Below are 27,389 nucleotides of genomic sequence, written 5' to 3' on the forward strand. Positions count from 1 at the left end.
TAAAGTTGTCATAGATACACAAATGATCAAAGTAGGATCACTGTAAAATAAAATTAAATCAATCAAAAAACCAGCCCTGATTCTTTCTTTGTTGATTCAACATCCAAAAACTCCTTTCTCTGGGACCCCCTATAACCCACACAAGGACCCCTGATGGTCCCTGGACCCCAGTTTGAAAACCACTGATACAATATTTCAACTGTATGTCACTTTTATTTGGATGGCAACTTGTACAATAGGCACCACAGACAATAAAATTATTCTGGCATTAAAATACCTCCCTGGGAACCCTGAATACCAAAGGAAACACAGTTCAGACATCTGAGGGTCTAAATAAGACAAAAGTCAAGACAGAGACTTCTTCCCCTGACGCAACACCTCACATTCAGAATGCATTAATGCACTGGAACACTGTTAAATACATTGCACTGAAAGAACTGATTAAATCAAAAGAGCATGTAATCATCCAGAATGATTAAATCAAGTATGGCTTCTGTAAAACAAATGTTTAAGGCTCAAAAACAGGCTGTAAAATTCACAGGCAGAGACATAAATAGATGTAAACATAAGTGACATAAACAGTGTGTGTTTTTCTCAGTGAGGCAACCATTGAAGATTATTCCAGTATTTTCAAACCTGGGCCCAAGCGTTTACATATTTTGGCATCTAAATGACTATAGGTTCAAAAGGTTTAGGAATTTGTCCAGTAGATCGCCTCAGTCAACAGCTGTGAAATGGGCTGCGATGACTGCAACATAATCCTTAGTTGGTTTGTTTGTGTTAATATGTGATTTTGGTGTTTTAACCCGTCAGTTCGGATCTAAACTAACCCTTTAAAAGACCAAGTATTGCACAAACACAAACAAACTAACCGATAGAGGCAGTGGTAGACCAGAAATTCCCATGTTCAGCAATGTAAAATGACTATTTCTGTAAAAGGAAACTGGTGGCTTCGAAGAGAACGATATATCTGCTTCAGCGCCCTGTCTGATGAGTTCGGTCTCTGCAGGGACCCTTTCCATAAGGTTTTCACACACTCAAAATAACAATCTGAGTCTGTCAGTGGCTCAAGAACCACAATCAGTGCATGTACTTAGGTGGGCACAATTGCCCTAAAGGATTACGTTGCAAACATTTCATGGCTGCTGGTTGAGGTGATCTACTGGACCAGTTCCTACATTTTTTATGCCCATTGTGTCTTGATCACAACACATGACTTTCAGTTGTCAGATTACTATACTGTTCACAATGTACAACCTCCTGTCTTGTAATCGTGAATCTGGAAGTCATGGTTTGCACGCTATATGACTGATCAGTGACAGATCCTTCACCAGCAGTAATTTCAGACCTGTCTGTCTGGTCTACAAACAAAAACAGTAGATTTTTAAAACTAAAGCATGAGAGTGCACCATGTCTTGCATAAACAGACGTGTCTCATTTTTATCTATATTTGGGCTTTTCTGGCTGCTGCCGCTCCCGTGCTCTTCCATCTCACCTTGTTTGTCTCTGCTTCTTAGCTCCTCTCTCCCCCTCAAACCTGTGTCTATGTCTGCTCTCACTGGCTGGAGCTTGTTGCATGGCTAAACCTGCTGAAACATCTTTCAGTATTCTGCACGGCATCGGCCTTTTAAGAGTTCACACATAGCAATCGTCACTCACAGGACCATGCACTGAAAAACACCAGAAACTGTCAGTGAGTGTAAAATCACACCTAAAATCCTGCAATGTGAACTCAGCTTTAGTCATTTAGGCCCCTAAAATGGCTATTCTTTCTAAAAAAATAGGATCCAGGCTTAAAAATACTGAGTTTACCCTTTAACACTGATTTTCTCTATAAACACTGTTAAATATTAGCATGTTTAAATACAGTTGGTTAATTGTAACAAGTCTGCATAGGCATTTACACTGTGCAATAAATACTGATTGTCTTATGCCATTGCATAGGCCCGTAACTCTGGTTTTGTTTTGGTCAAATCAACCACACCTACTATAGTCACTTACTATAGTAATTTTCTACCCAATCATACCACTTATACATGCATTAATAAAGAATATATGTATAAGCTACACTTACGTAAAGAGCAGTGTGCCAGCAGTCTGATATGCACTTTACTGTAAACCAGGCAATATGTGTTAGTAAATGAAGGCAGTGTTTTTTATCACTTCACTCTAAACTATCTGGCGACAGTGACCCATCGCCGTCTACAGGCACTTTAATCACTGGCAACACTACCTTGTCATCGACCTCTCTTTTGGACGGGCGTAACAGATGTTCAGAACGAACTGTCCAGAGTGTTGTAGTTGTCTTTGAAGTTCTTCAGCTCCAGGAAGTTTCTGGGCCGCTTGCTACGTTGCTGCAGTGTAGATGTGAGGTAGGTGGTTTGGGTGGGGGAGGAGGAGGAGCTCGCAGGCTCAGTGGTGCTGGTCAGGTCTTTGGCTGCAGACTGGTGGTGATGGCTTGGAGAGCTGTCGCTGCTGCTGCGGGACTTGACGCTAAAAACGACGAAGGAAGAAACGGATTGTTCCCAGTGCATAATTAACATTCCATGATGGGATTAGCACAAACGGAAAGCTGTGAGAGAGCGCTGTGAAGAGAAGTTGTGTTTACTCACACAGAGGCCAGTTCAGTTAGAGCTTCCTGGTACTTCAGAAATTCTGCTTCACCAAAAGCCTACAGACAAAAACAGGAGCCAAAGTCAAGAAATCATGTACATTTGTCAGCTGGGGATACATAATATAGGACTTTTGCCAATATACAATATTTTCAAACTCATTTAGGCCGACTGCAGAAACCAATATATAGTATGTACATTTCCCCCTAATGACAGTGAACATCACTCTCACTTTCATTTCGTGATGGCCTACTGGCAGATGCAGACATAAAATACAACAGTCCTCATTTACCAACTGCTCTTATGAACTGCCAACTTACAGCTGCCTCTTACTTACCTCTGCCCCATGCCGTGCTTTATTGTACCCATCCAGGACTGTGTCAACAAGGGGGCTCAGGCTGTCTCGAAACATGCAGTTGGAATTTCGTAGCTGTAGAAGCCAGGTCCGAAGTCTTTTACCAGTCACAGCGGTGGATGTCCCACCCAGCTCACGGAAAGGAAGATCTATTGACAGAAGGTACAGGTGGTATCTTAACCGCGAGGAAGGATTCATAGTCTGTCATGACAACAAGAGCAAGCCAAGATCAGTGACAGCAACGCTTACCAGTGTCTCTGATGGCATCCAGTGCTTTCATTCTGTACAGGTAGTCGCAGGAACCTGACACACACACAAAAAGATTCTTCTGTAACCTGGCATAAAAACTGGTGTGTGTGTGTGTGTATGTGTGTGTGTGCGTGCGCCGCTCTTACCAGACTGGTCTCTGTTCTTTAGCCGGTCATCCTCTGGGGCCAGCAAACGAGGCTCAAAGTGGATTTTCTGGACCTGGCACAGTTTAGCTTCAATTTCTTGTCTCAACTCCTACAACACACACACAAGAATCACTTGGCTGTATCATCATAGTTTTTTAGCAAACCACTGCACAGCATCATACCTCTGGTTTGTTATGTGCATCTGTGTTACCTTTGGAGCATTGTGGCCGAGGGGAACATGTGGTCCTCTCCGAGACTTCATGGCAAATCGCATAATTTGTCTTTTGACAAAGATGAACAGCAAAACAAACACCTAAAAGAAAGTCAAGACTCTCAATTAAAATTTTCTTCAGGGATTTTTTAAAATTCTATCTGATCTGACAGATTAAGTCAAAGCATTTGCTTAAACTTCTTAGGCAAAATGCTCGATAAAAGTCAAAGTATGTGAAGTTTTCTGATGTACTTTTCTAGAGAAATAAATTATATTTGGAATAGTGATGTCACTGTAGTTAGATCAGTATTAAATAATCTATCTTTGCTCACTATGTCTTCACTGCAGGTTATATGAATTTATTTTTAAACTACAAAAATGTGAAAACATCAGCTATCTTGTTGGTACTGTCCATGAGAAGCAGGTCACATCGGCTGAAAAAGATCCATACCATGCATCCTTTCTACATCCACCACCAACTTTGTGGGTTTTTTAATACAACATACACTAGATATAGTTAACATTATAATAATAATAAGGAAATAGTTAACTACAATAATACCATAATGCCTAAAAACATAAAACCGTACACCACAATTTACAATAAAGTAAAAAAGAAAGAAAGAAAGAAAATTTCAACAATCTGATACAAAACAAAGTAAATTTATAAAGTGGCAGTGAAGTGATCAGTGATCAGATTTTTAAAATAAGGAGAAATGTTTCTAAACCCACATGCATTGATGTAGTGACCTGGCAGTGTAGTAATGAGCACTGTTCTCTTATATGAGAGTTCATATTAGTTCATTGCATAAGTCATTACATGCAAAATGGTTAAGACAGTTGTCATGATTTGTCAAGCACATATACATTTCTATTTGACACTACTTTAAATGTATATATGTCCTGATTTGGTAATTTTCTCTCAGGTGAATCTTGACTTTCACTACTGAAGAGGAACGTGTCAAACAATGATCAGCTGGTTTACTGAAATAGAGCCCTGTATGTAAAGCTCTGGTTCAGTATTGTATCCTACATTCATATTTTGCCTTTTGTTCTTTCCTTTGTGCTTGCAGTGCTGCAAAACAGTCTTGTCTTTCTTTTCTGTGTTGTAATGACATGGTCTGTCAACAAATTGCAGTACAAACATTAAAGGGTTAAATGTGAATCCTGTCCAATGTTTCGCACATACAGTGATCTGTAAGTGTTGAAATTGATATACAGAAAAATTGCAGCCTAGTATATTTTCAGTCACTATTATTAAAACTTTAACAACAGTTTACATCAAAATATACTTTCAGAGTACACTGTTACATGGTCAAGATGGCTTAAGCGTTTTAACTATCTTGTTTGTAAACAATGACACAAAGTTTGTCATTCTGATGACACTGACATGTTTACTGACATAAATATGTACTTGTATGTGTTAGGATTGTGAGCGAGGTACAGGCTTTTGTATTTAATCCGGTGTGTGGTTCTGTTTGTAAAATTCTGTTGTGGACATTTAAGCCAAAACAGTCGTAAAATACTGTAACTGCACCTGTCTATTTTAGGTGCTTGTGAGGTTTTACATATTGAACTTCGTTGTCATCGCGAGCTTTAGCTTAACGTCAAACTCGACCTAAATATAACACAGTAACAAAGTAAAATAGACTTACTAGACTCCCGTAGGCCATAACCAGCACCACATTAATGCTCGACAGAAGAGGCTCACTCTGCATGTTGAAACTGAGTTTTAACTTAACTATTTAATGTTACCGCTAGCTAAATGACGGTTTAAAGCACATACAACTGTTGATCTTTGAAAGGCATACGGTTTCGTTTTTAAAACACATGAAGCTAACATTAAACGGAAGACAGAAAACAGGGAACTAAAGTAAAGTTGAGTGCTATCGGTTGTTACATTTCGCTGTCTGATCCGGTTTGTTGACTTCCGCGTCAGACACGTGAGCGTAGTAACGTCCAGGCCAAGAGAGATCTCGCGAGAGTGGTTGTTTTAACACGAACCAAGATCTTTTCTTAACTTAAACTAGTACTTTTTGTCCTACCCGAATCAACCCAGATATTACTTACTGTACTGTTACATCATAACACATAATTACTATGTATAATATATGCAATGAAAAAAAAAACAGCACTTACAAATCTCGCGAGAGTTTCGGAAATCAAGGGTTCCCTTCGGGAACGAGGGTTTGTCTGGTCTCTTCTGCCATCTGCTGCTGAAGGTGACTTCACAATAACACACCCAACAAACAAACAAAGAAACAAATTAACAAACAAGCATTAATGATAAAGACACTCTGCACTGACAGAAACTAATAATCAGTGAATCCTGCAATTCCCAGGTTCAACAGTTTCAGACCATTAAATTATATCACTTTCACATTCTAGCAATTTATTTCTGTGTTGTTTGACACTGAATTACCTGTATACTATTTACTTTGTACCCACTGTGTGATCTACTGCTTAAATACCACAAACTGCCCTTTCTCACAACACTTACTTATGCTGTATCCTACACCCTAAAGAATGAACTTAAAGAACCACTGTGTCTGTGTGAGTAAGACAGTGATTTGCATCCATCCCTGCAGGGACACTGAGTGCCATTCTTCTGTCAGGAACAAGGGTGGGTGTCTGTGGAGTCGCACTGAAGCTATTTACCCCCACTCACAGAGTTATCTCTGTCCTGAGAAGAACATGCAACCTACCAGCCCTGTATGGCTAATTAGTGATTGGATCATTTAGACTTAGCATCAATGTTTCTGACTCAGTCTCCTCAGACTTTCGACAGACACAGACAGACATGAAGACATCTCTTTTTTAGATCTCTAACATGCTGACTTGGTAACCACAGTTTCCTCTGTTTCAACGGAAGACAGATGCAGGTGCATGCAAAAAGGCAGCAGCAAGAAGAACATGAGCCTCTATATGCCGACCAAACTGTAAGTACTGCTATTATTTTAGCTTATTTTTATATTTATGTCTACTTTCTAGTCTGCTTGCTCCTCGTACATTTGTAATTCAAAGGCTGTTTGTTCACCTTCCCACTCTGCCAAATCCAATTTCCCCACAAACAGTACTTCTTATTCTTCTTCTGCATGGATAAAACCAATCAGCATCATTGCAGTCCCACAGATTTTCTCTCTTTCTTAATTGATGTTATGTTTTACAAAGCCACATGTTCTCGTCCTGGAATGAAAGTTGATCTCAAGTAGCCAACATACTCATTTAGTAGTGGAACATAGTTATACATACACAACATACATGTATCATGCATACTCACATTCATACATATACATATATAGCCATACATACGTATACATGCATACACTTGCCCATATGCATACATGTTTGTGCATATGCATCTTTACTGGTATTATCATGGTATTATTAAAATGTGCTGAAAATGTTCAAAAAGCACTGATGCACACTAGAGTTGTCATGATAACAGAATTTTAAAATTCAGTACAAGACTAATATTAAAAAATCAATACCTCATACATCTTTCTCTTTAAAAATTACAACAAAAAGGGAAAAGATGCCCTAAAAATGTAATTTTTTTAAATAACCTGTACACAGTGATGGTACATTAAAAGTCAGGTCTGGTTTTACTACAAGCCAAATGTCAGGCAGGAAAATAAAGTATAGGCTAAACTGAACTGAGGTTTTGAATGAGCACTTAGATGATTTTCTTAATTGCTTTAGTACTTTCAATACTAAAATGAACAAATATTGTACTATTTTAAATACACAGTATAGAAAAAATCTTGATAATGAGATAATTTCACCAAGTTTGATATTAAAAACGTCTCATTGACTTGAAATGGTTTCATATCCCCTGTGATGACAGTGTTTTCATTGGTGCAAAACAAACCCATGTTGCTGCTGCGTCTGTGTCTGCTAACTTTAGTCAGTTGTGGACAGTATTTACTGAGCTGTTTGAAGCACAGTAATGAAACATGGTTTTAAAGATAGTTAAAAAATTGACAGTAATACTATGATTGTAAAACCAGTTATCATTTCATATCTATTAATAATGTTTCAGAGGGTTTGTAGCCATGACTTTATATTGTCAATAGTCCTCCAGGTAGTGGCTAGAACTGTTTTTGCACTCATAAATCCAACTTCTTCTGATTCTCAACAAGTCTGTCAGTAATGGAGCTCTGTTTTGTTGAACATATGTCACACAAGAGGTGTGCTTTTAACAATATTTATCCCTGCAGGTACTATGGCTCTGCATGAATTCTTTGTGGTCTCTGGTCCCAATTAGAGGTGCTCTGTTATTATGTATTTCGATACCTGCTCAACCCTGATGATTAGACTCAGGTTTGCCTGAGGTGGGGTGATACTATGAGCATGTGTTGGTAAAATGTCATTCTTGTTTTCCGTTTCACACAATTATCTGAACTGTATCTCTTCTCCCCTGAGCTATGAAATGCTGACGTGAGATGGAGCTTGAATATTCTGCAGGGTGTGTATATAAGCGTGTGTGTGTGTGAGAGTGTGTGTGTGTGAGTGTGTGCACTCCCTGTTGTGTCATTTAGTGGGTGACACATTGAACTGCAGTCAGGAATGCTACCCTGTGAGAGGAGGAAAAGAGGGAGAAAACAACAATGGGAGGGGGAGGAGAGAGAAAGAGAGACAGACACAGAGAGAGAGAGAGAGAGAGAGAAAGAAACAGAGAGAGGACGGGGAGAGGACAAACCAGTGTGGCAGGTTTGCGTCACTGTACACAGTCCATCATGCAAAGCTGATGGAAAGAGAGTACGACAGACAGAGAGAGACGAGTTAGGAGCTGATGTCATGACAGAGCGCTGCCTTCAGTATGAACCCGTGGTCCAGGACAAGTACATGAGTCACTCTTAGAGAAGGTAAGGTGCTTAATAAGTGGAATAATAAGCTAATTTCTGAATATGTTAGTAAGTAAGAGTGTGTATTTTGTGTTTTCCCTGCTGTTCACTCAGAGTTTAGAGTAAATTGTGCAGTGTTGCCTGGGTTACCCAGATGGGAGGCTTTGTGACCTAGCAGAACAGGTGTTTCTGTAAATCGACACTCAGACTCACCTGCACTGGAACAGAGGCTGTCTCCTAAATTTACTCACTGTAGCTTAGACTACATAAAATGCTTCATATTATTATAGGCGGTGCTTGTTTAATTCCTATAACCTGATGTATTTGTACAGTAAATTAACAGATTTCTATGTGTGTGTGTGTGTGTGTGTGTGTGTGTGTGTGTGTGTGTGTGTGTGTGTGTGTGTGTGTGTGTGTGTGTGTTGTCAATAGAAATGATTAGATCCTAATTCTGTCTTGATTAATGATCCAGTAAAGATGGGTTCACTGGCTTTGACAATGCCTGTTGTGTTTGGCTGTGAACTCAGATGTCCCTGATGCCATTATCAGTAACACTATCCTTCTAACAGCAGCTTGTATGTAAATCAAAGTCACTTTGTCCTCATCTTTGTCCATCTTATCTGATCGTTCCCCCTAAAATCCATTGTGACAAGGTTTCAGTCAGTCCAGCTTTTCTGTGACTATGAGACCGATACGTGCTGCACAGAGACTGATTATAGAACTTTAATACATTGTTTTTGCTGAGTGGATTGCTGTTAGGTGAGTTTTTCCAGTTTTTGGTTCAGGTTTAGCTGACGCTGACACATAGTCTTGAGTATGTCGCTTGTGTAAACAGACACTATGATATGTGTGTACAACAGAGAGCATTATCTGTGTCCCGCTGTTCTGTGAATGGTCTCGTTGAGACGTGAGGGGAATGTGAGGAGGGCAGGAACGTGTTGCAAAATGACATAACTCGCGGGGTTTTGAAGTGAGTATGTTGTAGTGCAGTCAGTGATCTTCAACTTAAGGACCAAGAGCCAAATCTGGGCTGTGACAGAGTGCTGGGTAACCTGCTGACCATTTTCTGATTCACAGTTAAAATAAATTTATTCACACTGGGTATTTTTTGTTTTATCAGTTAGTAAATGTTCAATAATGTCTGGCTGTTGCTTGACAAATATTAGCCTATACACTGTGAAAAAAAAAAAACTATTTGTTTTAACTTAAAAGGTTAGTGTCTGTGCTCGCCTTAAAACTTCAGGTTGCATGAATTTGAAAAGACACCTTTAGGAAACTTTGTAATAATTCAAAACATATTGATATTAATTTTTAAATCATGTCAGCTGCTCTTAAGAAAACATGTTTAATAAATGTAAAAAATTAAGTTGAACCAACAACTTCTCAGTCAAAATGATGAACATTACAAACAAATTTGATTTCCTTTTACATTTAATCGATTTTAAATGTCAGTTATTCACTTCACCCAAAGAACTTAGAGTTGCAGCTGCTCCTGTTGGAGCGACTTTGCTCCAGCGTTGGCACAAAGACAATATGTGAAACTGCTCCCAGTGAATTTATAAAACTTTAAGTGTATGTGAGTAGGGACTACATTCAGTACTAATCTTCATCATGGTTCACAGTGAAAACAACCAAATATCTCTGATCTTAAAGTGTAATAGAGACACACGGCAAGTTTTCATATATGTTTCACTGTGACTATAAAAAGACGGGCCTCAGGAAAATTATAACTCAAAATGGACGTCAGGAAGTCTGCTAACATGTTTCTTAAGAAACGTAATTTAATGAGTTGATTAAACTCTGTACGGTACATTCACTCCACTCATCACTTCAGGTCAAAAGGCTTCAAGTTAGAAAACCTCATACGATCTGAAGTGTTCAGAAAATAAATACTACACAGTTTGAGTTTAATTAAAAACTTGAAAAAAAGACTTTAGGTTAATCAGTAAAGATCAGACGATTCCACTAAATTCCAGGATCCACACGATATTCCAGCTATGTTTAATGATGTATAAAATCTTTCCAAATGTAACCAAAGCACTTACAACTAAAATGCAGTTACAGCTATTAAATGCAGTAAAGTGTGATTTATTTGTCATACATGACTAGTGTCAGTCCTTTGTATGAAGTTAATAAACCATTTAATTTGAAAATATATAATATTTCAAATAGATATTTGAACACAAAAAATTTCCGGGAGGCAGACCCTGTCTTAATATGCATCTCCCATAATGTTGAAACAAAACCTACACCCTTGAACATTATTATTATTGATAGCTTATTAACTGTCCCCCTCTTATTTCTGCAAATGTGGCCCCTGGGCAAAACAAGTTGAGTATTCCTGCTGCTGTGTTTTTGGTTCTCTGGCTCTCGTGCTCCATCCTTTGGTTCTATATTTTCTTCCTCTTATCATTTATATATCTTCTCCACTCACTGTCCACTCTATGCTTCTCTTTAACATGCTGTGTTCACTGTCCTCAACCACTCTGTGATTCTGTTTGACCATTTCGAGGAGCCAGAGCGACCGCAATCCACATATCACAACATTCCAGCCCAATCCGTTTCTGAGGATGGAAATTTGTGCTTTTTTATGCTTGGCAGGCAATGGGAGCTGTTCGCTGAAATCGTGCCTGGGAACTGAGGACTCTGAGGGACAGAGAGACAAGAAATCACAGAGGAGTCATCTCTTCTAGACAGCAAAACAAAGAATCAAGAGCATCAGTGAAATATCTAACTTTTTAATGCAGGATTTGTTTCTGTGCAAGAAACTAATGAGAGGACTCTAATTGTGTCACTGTTTCACACTCAAGATTGCAGCCTTCAGAGAAACTGCTTCCAGATTGCAGCCTAAAAGACAGCTGCTTGGAATCGCTTAAATATCAAGTTCACTCTTCCGTTCTCTTTTTGGGATTTGGCACTTGACAGGCAGTCATTAACTTTGTTTACTCTCAGACAATGGACTTGTCCTTCCTCCCAACTCCAGCGAGCGAATACAACACACAGAGGACAGGAGCACGCTTCACTGTCCGCTCAGCGAACTCTCCCTCCTACAGCCTCACCCGCAGGTCAGGTGTGAGGAAAACCAGAGGTGTTTCAGCGGAGGAGGAGAGGGAGCATACTGAGGAAGGCAGAGAAAGAGAACGATACGCTGGCACAAATGGCACAAACAAGGAGGAGGATCATACAGTTGGGACTGGGAGTCGAAGCAGTGTTAAAGGTCAGTGTGAGGAGAAGGACACATCTGGCCATAAAATGTCTACAAAGCTGAATCAGAATGGCTCAGCAGACAAAACAATCACAGAGCTTGGCCCTAACAAAAGTGAAAACCTTGCATCTGAAAGCCGTGGCAGGACAGATTCAAGGAGATGCAACCTGTCAAGTAGAAGTAAGAGTTTGGATTGGAGAGCTGGGGAAAGAAGTCCTGATCGGAGCAAAAGAGCAGATGTGTTCATGTTCTCAACCAAAAGAGGAGGGGGTGAAAGAAGGACAGAAGTTGAAGGCGTGAGGGGCAGGGTGCAGTCTTCAATACAGGCCTATAACTCTGCATGTACAAGCACTGATGTTCCCGATAAAAGCCCAGGGAGTCAGACTTTGGACAGAGCCAGTAGGGGTCATTCTCTCCCCTCCAGGCTGCGGTCCCATTCTGGACTTCAGTCTGCTTCACTTGGGCCCAAAGGAGGTCAAAGTATAATGGAGCGGATAGAGAAACTCTATGGGTCAGCTGGTTTTGGTAAAATGGAGGACTCCAGTAAATCTAGAGATTTGTCTGCCCCTCTAACCTCACATCACAAAGATACAACCACAGACTTTCTCATTTTGCCAAGGGCATCAGGGGGAGCCATCCCTAGGCATTTCTCAGAAAGAAGCAGCCTTAGTCCACTGCAAAGCAGGACATCATTTACCTGGACACAAAAAGACACTTCAGGTTCTGAGAGCTATCTTTCGTCAGGGACAAGCAGGACCAAGGAGAGATGGTCAAGGTACCCAGAGGAAGGGGGAGTTCACTGGAGTAGAGGGTTAGTGGACATTGGCACAAGGTCTCTGGATAGAGCGAGGAGCCGGTTCTCTGTAGCAGCTCAGATAAGAGCTGCAAGGGCTGCAGGAGGAATTACTGCACCTCCACAGTCAAACACTTTCTTAGAAGAAGATAAATCATTTTCTTTGAGAGATTCATCTGGACTGAGGGAGAGAAGAGCAAGTGGAAGTAAGATTCAGGGGGGTGAGACTAACGGAATAAATTGGACATTGAGAGAAAGAAGTGGATGGCTTAAAGAGGAGGAAAAGGAGAAAGAGATGGATGATGGAGCAAAAGAAAAACCTGAATCCAAGAGTAGCAGCGCTGATGAAGACGTGTTTGAGTCAGACCCTCAGAAAATCACAATAAAGACAAGCAAGCTGAGGAAATTCCAAGAGAATCTGTCGGTCTCCTCTGCAGCCAGTGTGAAGAATAAGATCAACCAGTTTGAGGCTCTGACACAGAGATCTCAGGGTTTGGCTACAGGACAGGTCCTGATGCCCAGACGGGCCTTTTCTGTGCCAACGCAACTCAGCAAGGCTCATGATGGAGTGAAAAAAAGTGGGTCAGCAAAAGCGATAGGTGGATTGAGAGACAAGTGGGAGGTATTAAAAGAGGGAGGTGAGAAAACTGATGACAAAGGGGGGAGGAAGCTTGGGTCAGAAAGGTCTTTATCCGTGGACGAAGTTGGACTAAGATTAGGGAGGAAAGAGAAAGAGGGGAATGATTTGGTTGAGAGTGAAGCAAAAGAGTTCAGCAGTAGTAATCCAGCTGAAGATTTCGCTAAATATTCCAGACTCAAGCGTACACTGGAAATCCCACTAAATGAAGGAGCTCAAAGTAGAAACTTTTACATAGACGAGACAGACTTCTCCAAACTCTCAAGCCCTGAGGAGCCAAGCAACAGACCATCCTCACTACTGTCCAACTACAGTGAAACTTCCACTGCTGCGCAGAAAACTTCTGAGGTTACTTCACCTGTCAGTGATGAAGACAAAACTCCAACAAACACTCCAATCCTTCTTTCACCAACCACACCAGAAGACTCTACTCCCATTGCAGACTGGAATAAAAGTACTTCTGTCCCCACGCAAACTCCAAAACAAGATTTCTCACCTCTCTCTGGTCCCCTTGCCACTTCGTCCCACACCGACCTCCCCAGTCTCTTCTCTCACGGTGTCAAAGAAGCCCATCCAAGTAAAAAGAAAGGGGTGTTGGACCTGAATGCTTGGGTAGCTGGCTTAAGCACCCAGCAGATTAATGTCTGGAATGATGAAGATGAGGATGAGGATGATGATGAAAGCACACAAAAGGATGAGGATTCAAACTATGATTCAGACTCTGGAGAGTCCTCTGTGACCATCACCAGTAACATGAGCCAGTCAGATCGCCGGAGCTTCTGCGTCAGGTGGGTACTACTTAATGTATCATGGAGGCATACCTTCCGACAAGTGGTCAGTTTTTTATTTACCCTCAGAACTCTCATCTTCCCTCCCCGCAGTCTTTCAGACCTGTGTAACTTTGCTGGAGTCGACAATGAGTCAGAGAATGACAGTGACGAGTGGCAGCCTGTAGGCCGGCGGTCTGCCTCGCTCAGCTCTGACATGTCAGCCATGTCCTGTGTGTCTGTGCTGCCCAGTGAGGAGCTCGACAAACTGCTGGAGGACGTCAGGAGCCTGGGGGACAACAACCTGCAGGTACAAACAGCTGAGCATCAGTCACTTTTACATACTTTGCTGTGGTTTTGAATTTGTGGTACTGAAGCAACCATCTGGAACTGTGTCTAAATATGATTTAACATGTGGAGCATGCAGACAACTCAATGATCAGAGGGGAGTAAAGAAACCAGAAAATATTCACATTTAAGAAGCTCAAATAAAAAAATCTGGCCAGTTTTTCTTCAAAAATGACTCGATTCATCAATTAATCACTGCAGCTCTACATATCGGTGACAGCAGCTAAAAGCTTCATATGAAATGAGGAGATCATTGAGAAAATTTGTGATAATTTAAAAGAAATAGTGGACTTCCATGGGCCTTTATTTATAGATCTTAAAGAAAAAGGTAAAAGGCAAGTGAAGTATCAGTGTGATTTTAATTTCAAAAGAACAGATTTTTTTTATATGGTAAAACCACTGACATTCTCGGGGACCACTAGTTTCATTAAATATTTATTTGGCATTTTGTTTTTATGTCATATGCATATTTGATAGTCATGCATACATTATTGTATTATAAATGGTAGAAAAATATGTTTTTGACTTCTGACTCTTAGACATGACAGTGGGGACTAGCACTGTTGTGGTACTTGGAGATCTAAATGATTGATTAAAAAACAAATATTGCCAAATCAATGATTCAAGAAGGCTGAATAATGATTTGTTTTAAGTAAAAATATAATAAATATAATATTCCTGTAAAGGGACAGAAAACTTGGCGTTTCCATAGAATGACCCATAAACCAAAATGTTCCATTAAAAATACAGAACCAAAACTTGGCTTTTCAACCTCCAGACACTAACATCGGAACCTGATTACACTGACCTCCTTAAGAACATGTCTTTCAATTAGCTCAAAAGAGAAAAGCTCCGCCTGATGTTACCCTGGTGGCTGAGGTTACTCAGGGTCTAACAGCTGTATAGTCCAATTTTCAAATTCAGTTTGGATGTATGTCAACTCCCTCTATTTTACATCTTTCCTCTCCTCATTTGTGTTTTAAAATGTGAAAAATATCACCGGAAAATCACATCAAGTGAAGCTACAACTCTTTTTCTCCCTCTCTGTACCTTCCCTCTTTGCAGGACTATGACGACGTGCAGGTGGTCGTTCTCCATAAGGAGGTGGGAGCGGGACTGGGCTTCAGTTTGGCAGGAGGCATGGACCAGAACAAGCCAGTCACTGTGAGGAAATACCTGCTTTTTCTATGAAAATATTTTAAAAATATATTGTCCTCAGTCTCTTCATTTGTCTCTCAATGTCTTCTCCTCAGGTTCACAAGGTGTTCCACTCAGGTGCGGCAGCTCAGGAAGGCTCCATAAGGGAAGGGGACCAGGTCTTGTCAATCAACGGCACATCACTGTGTGGATACGTCCACTGGGAGGCCCTGAGGGTCCTGAGAAGAGCAAAGACTCGAGATCTGGGGGTGGTGGTCCTGAGGAAGGGAGGGAGTAATAGCGTCTGTAAGGGAGGAGCACAGACAAATAATCTTGGACCAACACAGACTCAGTCCACTGAGACAGGTGAGAAATCACTTTACCTGAGCATTGAAATGTGAAAGGTCGATTGGAAAGGTCATAAATCTGCAGCAGCTGAAAGTGATCAACTGTATCTGTGTTTTTCTGCTGTCTTAGGTCAGCGTGTGTGTGCGCGACTGGACAAGAACAGCAGGGATCTGGGCTTCAGCCTGGAGGGAGGTGTCGGCACCAGTCAGGAGAGTAAACCACTCACTGTACAGAAGATCTTCCAGGGTGAGAAGTGAAGCAGAGCTATACAGAGAAATGCAGAGATTTGAACATCACATGCACTCAAAGAGGTGGACATAAAATACAGTAAATGACTAAAAGTATGTAGACATCAAAACATAGTGTATAGATCCCTGAACTTTGCATTAATTTGATACCTGAACATCTCGTTCCAATTCAATATAGCCATAGCAGCCTCCACTATCTGAGAGGTCTTTCCACAAAAAAACTGCGACCTGGATGCAGGGATTTGCTCCCATTCAACTTTCCAGCTCATCAGGTGTTGGAATGGGTTAAAGTTAGGTTTCCCTCCAGGTCATTCAGGTTTCTCCAGACTAACTTATTTACTATCCCATATGGAAAAGATATACATTTTATCAAATCTGTATATATTTTATTTGAAACATTTAACTTAAGTAATATATATATATATGAATGTCAAACTAGGTACAAGATCTGTAGTAAATTTGTGTAATATGAAACTTAAATACTATAAATGACAGTCAATCCACAATATCCTTGATATGTGCTACATCAAACTTATGAGTTGGACAAGCATTTCTGAAACAAAAAGTCTTGCAAGTATAAAATCCTTGCAGGACATGTAAGATGTCACTTAGAAATGCCATTATATACCAGTATTGATGATAATTGTGATATTTAAAATATCAGTGCATCTGGTTGTCTTCCAGCTATCTGTTAAGTTGATTTGCACTCTTTGTATACTTTTGTACAGTTATGGTTACACACTCTCTCTTTGTCTCCCTTCACTTGAATTTTGAGTGTAATTCATTTGCCAAAAAAGAGATAAAAGATTTCAAAATTTCTATAAATATTATATAGAGCTGGGACGGGGCCTTTCTGTGCGGAGTTTGCGTGTTCTCCTTGTGTGGGTTCTCTCTGGGTATTCCAGCTTCCTCCCACAGTCCATAGACACGCAGGTTAATAGGTTAATTGGTGATTCTAAATCGTCCATAGGTGTGAGCGAGTGGTTCTCTGTCTCTATGTGTCAGTTCTGCGATGAACTGGTGACTTGTCCAGGGTGAACCCCGTCTCTCACCCAATGTCAACTAGGATACCTTCAAGGATAAGCAGTTAGAGACAATGAATGAATGTTGAAGTATTTATTTAACAACTACAAACACCAGGTTGCTTACCTGGCAGAGCACAGGCACACCATGGATCAAGGTGTTTGCCATGCACTTCACCTGTAAACAACATACATAATATTTACTTGATTCATAGTTCATTGCTATTATCATGTTTTATGAGAAAAATGCAAAAGTGGCCTCTTTCATGAATAAATCATAGTATGAGATGTAAAAGTCTTATACGACATACAATAGATATAAAACATAAACAGTTTGTACTGGAGACAAGGTTTTTTCTGTTTATTTCTTATATGGGTATAGCGTTTATCGACCTCACTTTGTGCACAGGATTGTAGCCTTGTTGATCAAAAAAAGCACATACATGTCTAAAATATCAGTTTGTTGCAGCATTATAAATTCCCTTCATTTAGAGCCATTAAACCATAAAAAGCTTCAGACCAAAGGTACACTAAAGTATGAGGACAGGGTAACTTTAAATCTATAAAGTGTTGGATTTATTAAGTTATTCAGGTTATTCTATTGCCAAATAAAATGGGGAAAGAAATACATTGTAAAATCAGTAGAGATAATGTGACTATTACCTCTAAGTTTTAAGGCAGGAAAGAAAAAGAGGTCAGTTTTGCCAGGTTTGATAAAACATGTTATCTGTTTAGCAAACCTATCAGAATATTTGATATTTGGATAGCATACACATACTGTATGACCTTTACCTTTTCCACCTGAGTTCTCTTTGTACACAGACATGATCATTAACGCCATCTATTGAATGTTCCCTCGCCTCAGGAGGTCCTGTTGACAAGGTGTGTCCTGGCGATGAGGTCCTGGAGATCGGGGGTGTGAGCATGGTGGGCATGAGACGCCTGGAGGCCTGGACCTTAATCAGAAGACTGCCCCCTGGACCTGTGGACGTGGTGCTGCGTCGCCCTCCTAAACATCTGGAAACATGAGGATTACTGAGGTGTTTTGCAGACAGCGACTGACGACAGACAAGAAACTAAAAGCCATCCATGTGAGACAGCAGTGACTAAGAACTTATTTCGGTTTAAAATAATTCAACAAGTATTTTTTTTATAGTCATTGTAACAAAGCCCTTAAGGAAATCTTGGGGACCAGGACAAAAGTGTGCATTTTTCTTCTCTTATCTACAGGATTACATCTACCTCAAGGCCTGGGATATTTCTATACCAGCCACCATTAAAGGGCACTGATGGCTCATACATTTATTAGTGTAACACTTGTCACTTAAAAGCTACAATGAATGAATGAAAATACATGTTGTAATATATTGTCAATAGAAGCTAACTGTTTTCAGAGTTTATACAGCTTTTTAATAAATCTTAACTTAAAGTAATGCCTCTTGTTCTTATGTCCAGCAGAGAGAGAGAGTAGATAGTGTGATATGATGTTATCTTTCTATCAGCTTGCAGGGGACAAAACTCTGCAGTGGGGTAAAGGTGTCTGTCCTTTTATGCATTATCACACACTGATACTCCTCAAAAGAAGATGTGATAAGATAAGAAGGAGAGGAAGCTATAGATGTAGATTTTACAGTCCATGTCAAAGTTTATGTCTATTTTCAGATGATATTAGACTAAAAATGACTAAAATTAAAGTATTTTCACAGGCGAGGATGCAGGACTGGCTTGGCGTATCAGTATCAGTGTCTTAGTGTCCTTTATATCTTATCTGATATTATTTTCTTTTGCCACGGTCATGTGCCTCTCTGATCAGCAGTAATATGGATCTTACCACCTACACAGTGATTATTTGGGTTACATAATACATTAGGAGTCCAGAGTTCATTGAGAGGGGTTGTGGTGACATCTTGCTCTCTGATGATGAGAGGAGCTTCATTATCAATCACCTTACCGCTAAGTAATGTTCCACTACACCAGTGATAATATTATGTGTGCATTTATCTTCTGTCTATGGCTTTGTGGACATTTAAATCTTCAATGTCTATTCACAGAACACAAATCCAGACTTTATTAGGCTTTAATTGTGCTAAGATTCTAAACAAACAGTCGTGTGCACGCATTGACATTTAGGATGTTCAATGATGTGCATGTTTTGTAATGTAAACCTCTAGTTGTGCTGATGGGCTGAGTGCTAATAGATGTGGAGTATTCTTATTTATTCAGTATGTCAGTGTTCCCTGTGGCTGGTTCTCACATGGAACTATAAAGAAGGCTGTGAAAAACATATGAGCATAGCTGCTTATTTGTCATAAACATGTGTAACTGCATTGTTTCTTGAATTTGCTTTTGCTATCGATCTGTGTTCTATGGTTTATGGCCCTCTGTCAGTGCAGTAAACATATAATCTGGCTGTTTTTATGGCCTCTGCTCATATGCACAACCTCTAACAGCTGAGGCATATTACACTCACTGTATCAGCCAATCCGGAGGTGTGACAATCCAATAAATGAGTAATAATGTTTGACCAGCTGTGAGGAAAGACAAGGCAGAGAAGGTGGGATACAGTGCACAGGTCGTCGGATGCTCAGGTGGAAGTTGTGACCGGAAACTTCTTTTTTTTTTTCTTTTTTTTTTTTTGACACCTCCTTCACTAACACCACCTTATCAGTTCCTGGACAGACAGATGGACAGCTGGACCATCTGACAATACAGACAGATTTCAGTGTGAGTTGCGAAGAGGGATTTAACTCCAGCCATGTTGAAGCCACGAGCTCTGAGAGTGAGGAATGCTCTGGTGCGAGAGTGCATGGCTGAGTTCTTGGGAACTTTCGTCTTGCTGGTAAGTGACACTCTTTGAGTTTGTGCTATTTTCATGGCATTTGGAGTTTCTTTAAATCACTTCAAAAATGAAATTTATGTGAAAGAATGCCTTGAACAATAGATTTTTTTTTTTCACAGCAGCCATTTTGACATGAAATGGGGTAAACACAGGTGTCACCAATGATACATGTTATGGTTCTGTTAAATTTGGGTCAGAGTCAGGGTGCTGCTTTGAGCATGTTGGCTCTCTGGACTGGTTCTGCTATAAATGGAACAGAACTTTAACACTTTAACAGGCACACCAAGAAATACATTGTCTCTTAATAATGCACGTAATAAATGTAAAAAGAAATGTGCAATATTCAGTAAAATATGAATAAAAATAAAATTCCTAAAAATGAAAGTGATGTGATAAACAAATAATACAATTAAATTAATACAAATAAAAGTAAATCTTGAATCTTGAATCTCACAGAACTTTGCAATACTATCCAAATGTGAAAAGGAGAATCTACACTTTTTTTTTTGTTTGTTTGATTTACATTTTCCTTATTCCACTCATTATTTTGGGGTGCTGCCATTATAGTAGAGCTCTATTGAAAGGGGAAGAGTAGCTTTATAGTTAACTTCTGTGTTTTTTTTCTTCTCAGCTTTCAGACGAAATCTTTTTGCAGCATTTCACCAAGTAGATATAATTGGCATTAGACATTTTAATCAGTCAGGGGAATAACACTGAACAGCCAGATATGGGTTTTACTGAGTTTTTATTACAGAACTTTGGTCACAAAAGAGGTCAACCATGCCATTATAGTGCGTGTTAAAGGGTCAATTAGTGTCATTGATAACACCTGTGTTTACGCACTATATTTGATATCAGTATGGCCGAAAAAGACGTATTCCATCATTTTCTGCACTCAACTTTCAATCAGCTAAATCCGCAATCAGCTTCCCTTGCATCTACAATTTAATTTTTAAAAATTAAGAATGTTTTTTCTTCATTTTCAGTACATTGGACATGCGAGTAACATAGGTTGTAGACTATTCCTTTAAATTTAAGAATTATTTTATAAATTGAAGAAAAATCTTGAAGTGCCTTAATAGCCAAGTGGCTATAGCAGATCATACATTTCATACAGGTTACATACGTACAGTCAGATGTGTGCAAAACTGCAGCAGATGAACTAATAATCATTTTCAGAATTTTTAAGTAACACTATTAATAAAAAGAATTAAGTAGCCTGATCCATGTTGGATCCAATGTCATGATCATCCAGGCCTTCCACATGTAATCATTTCACTGGCACACCCAACTTTTAATGGCCTTGGCATTTTGCATCAACCGTTGCGCATAACTTCCTTTAATGTCAGCCCGACCTGTAATAAATACATAATACAACAATGTCAATTAGTGATTTATGGCCCATAAAGTTTTGTGTGTGTGTGTGTGTGTGTGTGTGTGTGTGTGTGTGTGTGTGTGTGTGTGTGTGTGTGCGTGTGTGTGTGTGTGTGTGTGTGTTGTAGTCCTCTCTTCTGTGCAGTTCAGTCAGAGATTGATTCTTATATGGCCATTAAGATTAGAAGAGGACAGTCGCATGACAAAGTCAAAGTTTGATTGTGATTACTGATATGTTTGTTTGACCTATTAATCAATCACAGGAGAGCAATGTATCTGTGTTAAGTGAGCTCTGATGGCTGTAATTTAAAATGCTCCTTGTTCCCCTGAAGTGTACAACATTTCTGCTGAGTGTTTGGGTTCTCTCTTCCTCATTGTTTTCTCTTTCTCTGCCGTGAAGCTCTTTGGCTGCTCTGCTGCGGCACAGGTGAAGACAAGCAGAGAGACTAAAGGCCAGTTCCTGTCAGTCAACATGGCCTTCTCTGTGGGCGTGATGTCAGCTATGTATCTCACCAAGGGCATCACAGGTAAAAACTTTCCCCATGATCTGATCTTTTAACTCAGTATTACTCTAAACCGGTGTCCTTGAGAGGTTAACATACAGATTAACACAACAGCAGTATTCACTTTGCTGCCTCACACTGAGTTACTACTTTTCCATTACTGCAGTCGTTCACTGATCTGAGCACTTGAGATTTATTACACTGTTTGGCACACTCTGCTCTCTGCAAAGCTTTTCAAGGTTTTCACTGTGATTGATATCTCCCAGAATACAACTACTCTTAGTTGTCACACTATATGGCCACAAATAGTCAGAAATTTCATTACCTTCTAGTCTCTCTTGCTGTAATTCACTTCCATTGTCATCCTTCCTGTCTTTCACTGCCTTCATCTCCTGCCTGTCTCTGCAGGCGCTCATCTGAACCCAGCGGTGTCTCTGAGTTTCTGTGTGTTGGGGCAGGTGTCCTGGGGAAGGCTGCTGCCCTACTGCCTCTCTCAGCTGCTGGGGGCTTACATGGCATCAGGGCTCGTCTACCTGGTCTACTATGGTTTGTCTCTTTGCTCTGGTTGGCTCCCATTAGTCTCCCTTCACTTTACCATCTGGAAAACAAGACACAGGAAGCTGTGCTGCTCATTTGCTGCTAGATGCTTTGAAATGCACAGACGATGCAGAACTTACATAGACACTTCAGTAATAAAATATTAATAATTAATTTAACTGACTAGTATTTCTGGTGCCTGAAAAGAGGGTGACAACATTACTTGACTAGTCAACTAACATGTCCCTCCTTAGACTGAACCCTTGACATCTACAGAGGGTGTGGGTTGGTTGGCCACCAGAGGCCCTCCTATACACTAGAAAATGGAGGGTGAGGAGGTATGTAAGCTCATTACTAGATGCCTCTAAATCCTACAAACTGGTCCTTTAAAGGGAAAACCTGAATAGATGAATGGTTAACAATGCAGAACCACAAAGACACAAGATGTTATTCAGGATGCTAGTAGCAGAGCACTTAAGTCACTTCACTTTTTTGTATTTGCAAATCTTTGTTGTGATGTTTGCTACATTACCTCTGTATCTGTCTTAGATGCTATAATGGACTTCAGTGGAGGAGTATTGACTGTGTATGGCCCGAATGAGACGGCATCTATATTTGCCACGTATCCCTCAGAGTACCTCACTTTGAGTAGAAGCTTCCTCGACCAGGTGAGTGAGGGGATTTCTGTAAACTGTAATCAATACTTTAACAGCTCTTTCTTCACTGAACTCATAATTGCTGCATGTGTACTTTCATTAGGTAGTGGGCACTGGCATGCTGATGTTGTGCATCCTGTGTTTGGGTGAAAAGAGGAATACCCCCGCTCCCGCAGAACTGATTCCTGCTATAGTGGCAGTGATCGTCCTGGGGATCTCCATGTCGATGTCAGGTAACTGTGGTGCTGCAATCAATCCTGCTCGGGACCTGGGGCCACGCCTCTTTACGCTGACTGCAGGCTGGGGCACAGAGGTCTTCACGTAAGTGTCTTATCTTACATATACAGAACACATGCACAGCACTCAACACAGGATGCATATATTTTCATTTTAAACAACTACTGATATTCAGCTACTGATGAAGCTACACAGTTCATTTAAACTCTTATAAAGACATTTGAAGAGGGACAATCTTTGACAATCTTTGTCACTCTTACATGTCTATGATTTCGACTTTGTCAGTGTCAGAGGTTATCAGATGTTAGGGCTGTTTTCTGCAGGATCAAAGGGACATGAGGTGTCAGCTTGTTACAGAACATCTGATTATGACCAGTTGTTTGTTCCATGATGTAACCTGTTTTTCTATATGTTCTTTTAATCCCATGGCTTACCTGTGATTCCACAGCTGTTAGTACATAACTGCATTAATTGGTTCTTGCCCACTGGGGGGCAGAAAAACTCCAAAACATACTGACAAACACACAGCCCAGACATAATATTGCCTTACAAAGCTGTTATGAGTGCTGGTCAAGTTCCTTAGGAAGCTACTTTTTTACTTATTACTCTTTTAATAAGTAATAACATTACTTTACTTATTACTTGGTGTCAAAAGTAATTGGTTATATCACTCGTTCTATTACTATATTACTTTTGTACCTTGCTGGTGGCCTTGTTGTGCTCCAAAGTACTCAAAGTATTGCCAATACTTCCACCTGTGAAAGTATGAATCTCTCCCTCTCCCTCATCGTCCATCCTATGTTTAGTTTTAAAGCTAGCAGTCGACATGACCTGCCCTGACCTGCTGCATGTACACGTCATCATAAGAGCCTGCAGGGGTCAATAAGTAACTCATTCATACTGCATATCCCTAGCCCTGGGCTAAGAGTTCACCCAGGGATAATTTATCTGCTTTTCATACACACACTGTTAACCCAGAGTTAACATATGTCCAGGGCTGTATGATTCACACTGCAGTTAGAGCCCTGGAACACATGACTAATGTTTGCATAAAGAATAAGCTGTAACTACTCTTTAACAACCATTTCTCACTGGTATTTTTTAGCCCTGTGTTTAGGAAATAACCTCACACATGCAGGGCTAAACTGGTTCTGGAGCACAGCTGGCAGGTCTTAGGCTACAGTCAAGATGAGCCCACTTTGGATGTTTTGTCTCTAGGGATAACAGCTCTCTTTGCTTAGGGCTAAGAAGGTTCCAGGAAAGCTTTTACCCCTGTGCTAAGTGCAATGAGAACAGCCCCACAAGGAACTAAATAACCTCAAGTTAGTCATTTGTTCTGTAACTTGGTTTGGCGCTGAGCAGGTAGTGTACAATGGGTTAACCTGTGAAAATAGTTGCTTCTGACTGTGGGAATTCAGTGGAACTGAAGCATAAACTGGGCCATGAATCCAAAATATTGATCTAAAAAAAGATCTGAGCTGCAGAGCTTTATGATGAATTTGATGAATTTAATGAATTCTCTTTTGTATGCCACTATAAGCAATCTTTTGCATTACAAAATAAAAAGATTCATGCAGCTCTAAATAAAGAATTAGACACATCTGACAATATTTTCATTGGGGTTTTCCTGTTTTAACAAACGTTATGGGTGTCTGCTCTTCAGGTGTTACAACTACTGGTTCTGGGTACCCCTGGTGGCTCCGCCTATCGGAGGTGTTATAGGCACTTTCATGTATTTGATCTTCATCGACTGGCAGCTGCCTGACTCAGACCAACCTGAGAACCTCTCCTCTCTCGCCACCGTCAGTGACAAAATCAAGCAGCCCGGCACCACGTGGGACAACGGAGAAGAGTTAAAGACTGCACATTTATAAGAGTTACTGTTATATGACCCACATGACAGCGCTGCTTATAGCTCTTAAGATAGTTAATCGAGTTATATATGTTTGAAAAAGCAGAGGTGAATATCTGAGGTTATCTACTGTTAAGATGCGCTCACATCTTGTGATCTTCTGCTGTGAAAATAAGAGGAATGTCATTTTTATACTCTATGATCTATAAGTGAGCTTCTACTCACAGCCAGTAGAGGTGGAGGCAGCTGAACGAGATATTGATTGTGAGATAATGCTGTTTACATTGATATCTGTATTATTTAGAATATTGATTTATTCTAGGTAAAAATTATATTACTGAGCCATATTTACTTTTTATGCAATGCCACATTGAATATTGAACACACGTTAAGCTGATTTAATACAACTGCAGAATGTCAGGGTTATGGGGTTAGTATTATTATGTTAAATGCTGTGTAAACAAGATGTACATGATGCTGTATGTAGTTTAAAAAAAACATATACTTACATTATAGCATTTCAGCTGCAAAAATCCCAATTTTATCCCGAAATTCTCAACAACTTCATGCTACTGTATTCTTGAGAAAGGTAGAATTTATTTTATTTATCTATTTCTCTTAGTATCTGTTCTGAAATCCTGACATAAAAGGTGTGCTTGAGTTGTCTTTCTTCTGTTTCTTTGTTATATTTTTCATATTTTTCACACACAGATGACAGAGAGGGAAACCATTTCATTGTTTCACCATGTCTTGTTGTTATAAGTCTGTTGGAGGGTTGATGTAAGGAGAAGTGGGTCAGTTTAGGTGTCCACTTCAGAAGACACGTCTGGTGTTTATGATTATATGAGTCCTTTCATTAGTGTTTTAGATTGCTGGAGAAATTATGTGCTTGAACCTTTGAGGCATGTTCACAAAGGTCAAGACTGAATTAAATTGGTGTCCTGTGACATTGACAATGTCAAAACCTACATGTGACATCAATTCACAAGCAATAACGCGACCAGTGAGCAGAAAAGGACAAGACGGCACTCTCACTCATCACTGGTAGCCTTTTACCCCTTCAAAATATTAATCGCAGATTTTTTTTTTTTACATTGACATTGACATGACATTAGATAGAAATAGAAACAAAGTTAGAAATAGAAATAGAATGAACCCCTAAAAATGATCGAAGCCAACAAAATACAACAGGTGCACAACTATGGGATGCTGTCAGTTTCTACTTATACACTGGTTGTGTGCTTTGAAATGGGACAGGTGGGTCTTGTTAATCCTTAATGACACACTCAGTCTAGAAATGTGGGCTCATCAGGCTCAGCTCGTTTCTCTTCAGTCTGCCTGTGGGCGGGAACTGTGACCTCCATCTCCACCCTGATATCAAAGCCTGCCACATACTGCACAAGTATAGAGGAGCATCAGGTAAGACTACTGTCTGGTTAATGATCCAAAACACTGATTTTTTTTTCTCTACATCAATTTGTCAGACCTTTGCAGCTCTTTAACTAGAGGGATACTCAATTTGTAGGTCTGGGCCACAATTGAGTGCTAGGTGGCCCTCCAAACATTTTCTAATTCACAATGAAAACAATGACAACAATGGAATTGGCATCCGTCTCCCCGGCCCCCATAATGTCCACCTGTGGTGACTTGATTTCAGGTTGCTGCTGACTGTATGGGTCTACTCTGGTTGAATTTGGTGGGTCAACAGTGAAAACATGCAGTTCAGTAAAGAATGGACAAATTAATTTGTCTTAATATTGCCACGTCACACCAGTCCTAAACTGCTGAGTTTAATTTGCTAAATGACAAATGCCAAAACATGCTAGCTTCAGGGCAGTGAGAAAATTTGATTTGGCATTTTATTTGATAAATAACATTATTTTCAATGTGTTTGTTGTCTCTTGTCATTTTGCAAAATTGCCCCCCAGGCAAAGCAAGTTGAGTCTCCCTGGTCTATGGGATCAAATAAGATAATAAATAAGATAATAAGATTTTAATAATATAAAAGAGGACTTGAGGGGAGATGCCTTTTTTCAAGCTTTTTTTAAGGGGAGGCTCACAGTGCAGACTTTGAAAACTCCTGATCTAAATAAAACTACTGCTCTGCAGATTGTGAGGCTTTATATGAGACGCCACACACTGTATATAGTTACAGTTTGGGGACCATTTCTGCATCATCTCTCCTCTTTCACACAGTAAAGGATTATGTGTCATACTTGAGCAAATCTCTCCACACTACAATATTTCTAAAAACCAACATTTAATCATTTTAAAATTTGATCAAACATAGGGGGGTCAAATATATTCACAGATGTCCATATGATTGTTTCAAAAAAATACTTATACACTTATAGAAACTTTAATAACATGCCACCGGAAGCAAATCTTTGTTTCGTTGCCATTTAATGTTTTGAAACGGGATCGAATTCTTTTTTCACAGCTTCAAAACAATAATAACCTGTTTAT

General features: G+C 39.9%; 3 protein-coding genes across 3 annotated transcripts; 2 read left to right on the forward strand and 1 right to left on the reverse strand.

The window, feature by feature from the left end:
• Window positions 1-193: 193 nt before the first annotated feature.
• On the reverse strand, window positions 194-5,495 carry ltap1 (lipid transport auxiliary protein 1). Its single transcript, XM_084726810.1, has 7 exons — window positions 5,229-5,495; window positions 3,574-3,675; window positions 3,363-3,471; window positions 3,217-3,270; window positions 2,950-3,116; window positions 2,613-2,671; window positions 194-2,493 (listed from the first exon to the last, which is right to left on the reverse strand). Exons 1-7 carry the CDS (start codon window positions 5,289-5,291, stop codon window positions 2,274-2,276), a joined length of 774 nt encoding a protein of 257 aa, XP_084582936.1. The 5' UTR covers window positions 5,292-5,495; the 3' UTR covers window positions 194-2,273.
• Window positions 5,496-6,344: 849 nt separating this feature from the next.
• On the forward strand, window positions 6,345-18,354 carry LOC146321574 (uncharacterized). The gene is made up of 7 exons (XM_084726814.1): window positions 6,345-6,512; window positions 11,022-13,843; window positions 13,937-14,132; window positions 15,236-15,334; window positions 15,424-15,673; window positions 15,785-15,901; window positions 17,791-18,354. The coding sequence occupies exons 2-7, from the start codon at window positions 11,376-11,378 to the stop codon at window positions 17,952-17,954; spliced, it is 3,294 nt and encodes a 1,097-aa protein (XP_084582940.1). The 5' UTR covers window positions 6,345-6,512; window positions 11,022-11,375; the 3' UTR covers window positions 17,955-18,354.
• A 116-nt stretch (window positions 18,355-18,470) lies between these two features.
• On the forward strand, window positions 18,471-25,421 carry aqp10a (aquaporin 10a). The gene is made up of 6 exons (XM_084726815.1): window positions 18,471-19,764; window positions 21,539-21,665; window positions 22,050-22,187; window positions 22,728-22,846; window positions 22,938-23,155; window positions 24,735-25,421. The coding sequence occupies exons 1-6, from the start codon at window positions 19,681-19,683 to the stop codon at window positions 24,943-24,945; spliced, it is 897 nt and encodes a 298-aa protein (XP_084582941.1). The 5' UTR covers window positions 18,471-19,680; the 3' UTR covers window positions 24,946-25,421.
• Window positions 25,422-27,389: the final 1,968 nt, after the last annotated feature.

Source organism: Lutjanus erythropterus, chromosome 9 (assembly GCF_056507025.1).
Source record: "Lutjanus erythropterus isolate fLutEry1 chromosome 9, fLutEry1.hap2, whole genome shotgun sequence".
Classification (NCBI taxonomy): Eukaryota; Metazoa; Chordata; class Actinopteri; order Lutjaniformes; family Lutjanidae; genus Lutjanus; species Lutjanus erythropterus.

Coding starts and splice junctions, on each gene's coding strand:
- ltap1 (XM_084726810.1), bottom strand. CDS start 5,291: ATGCAGAGTGAGCCTCTTCTGTCGAGCATTAATGTGGTGCTGGTTATG. Junction 3,271..3,362: donor AAAGAACAGAGACCAGTCTG/GTAAGAGCGGCG, acceptor TGTGTGTGTCAG/GTTCCTGCGACTACCTGTAC. Junction 3,117..3,216: donor GGATGCCATCAGAGACACTG/GTAAGCGTTGCT, acceptor TTCTGTCAATAG/ATCTTCCTTTCCGTGAGCTG.
- LOC146321574 (XM_084726814.1), top strand. CDS start 11,376: ATGGACTTGTCCTTCCTCCCAACTCCAGCGAGCGAATACAACACACAG. Junction 15,335..15,423: donor ACCAGAACAAGCCAGTCACT/GTGAGGAAATAC, acceptor TCTTCTCCTCAG/GTTCACAAGGTGTTCCACTC. Junction 15,674..15,784: donor GACTCAGTCCACTGAGACAG/GTGAGAAATCAC, acceptor CTGCTGTCTTAG/GTCAGCGTGTGTGTGCGCGA.
- aqp10a (XM_084726815.1), top strand. CDS start 19,681: ATGTTGAAGCCACGAGCTCTGAGAGTGAGGAATGCTCTGGTGCGAGAG. Junction 19,765..21,538: donor TGGGAACTTTCGTCTTGCTG/GTAAGTGACACT, acceptor TCTGCCGTGAAG/CTCTTTGGCTGCTCTGCTGC. Junction 23,156..24,734: donor TGGGGCACAGAGGTCTTCAC/GTAAGTGTCTTA, acceptor TCTGCTCTTCAG/GTGTTACAACTACTGGTTCT.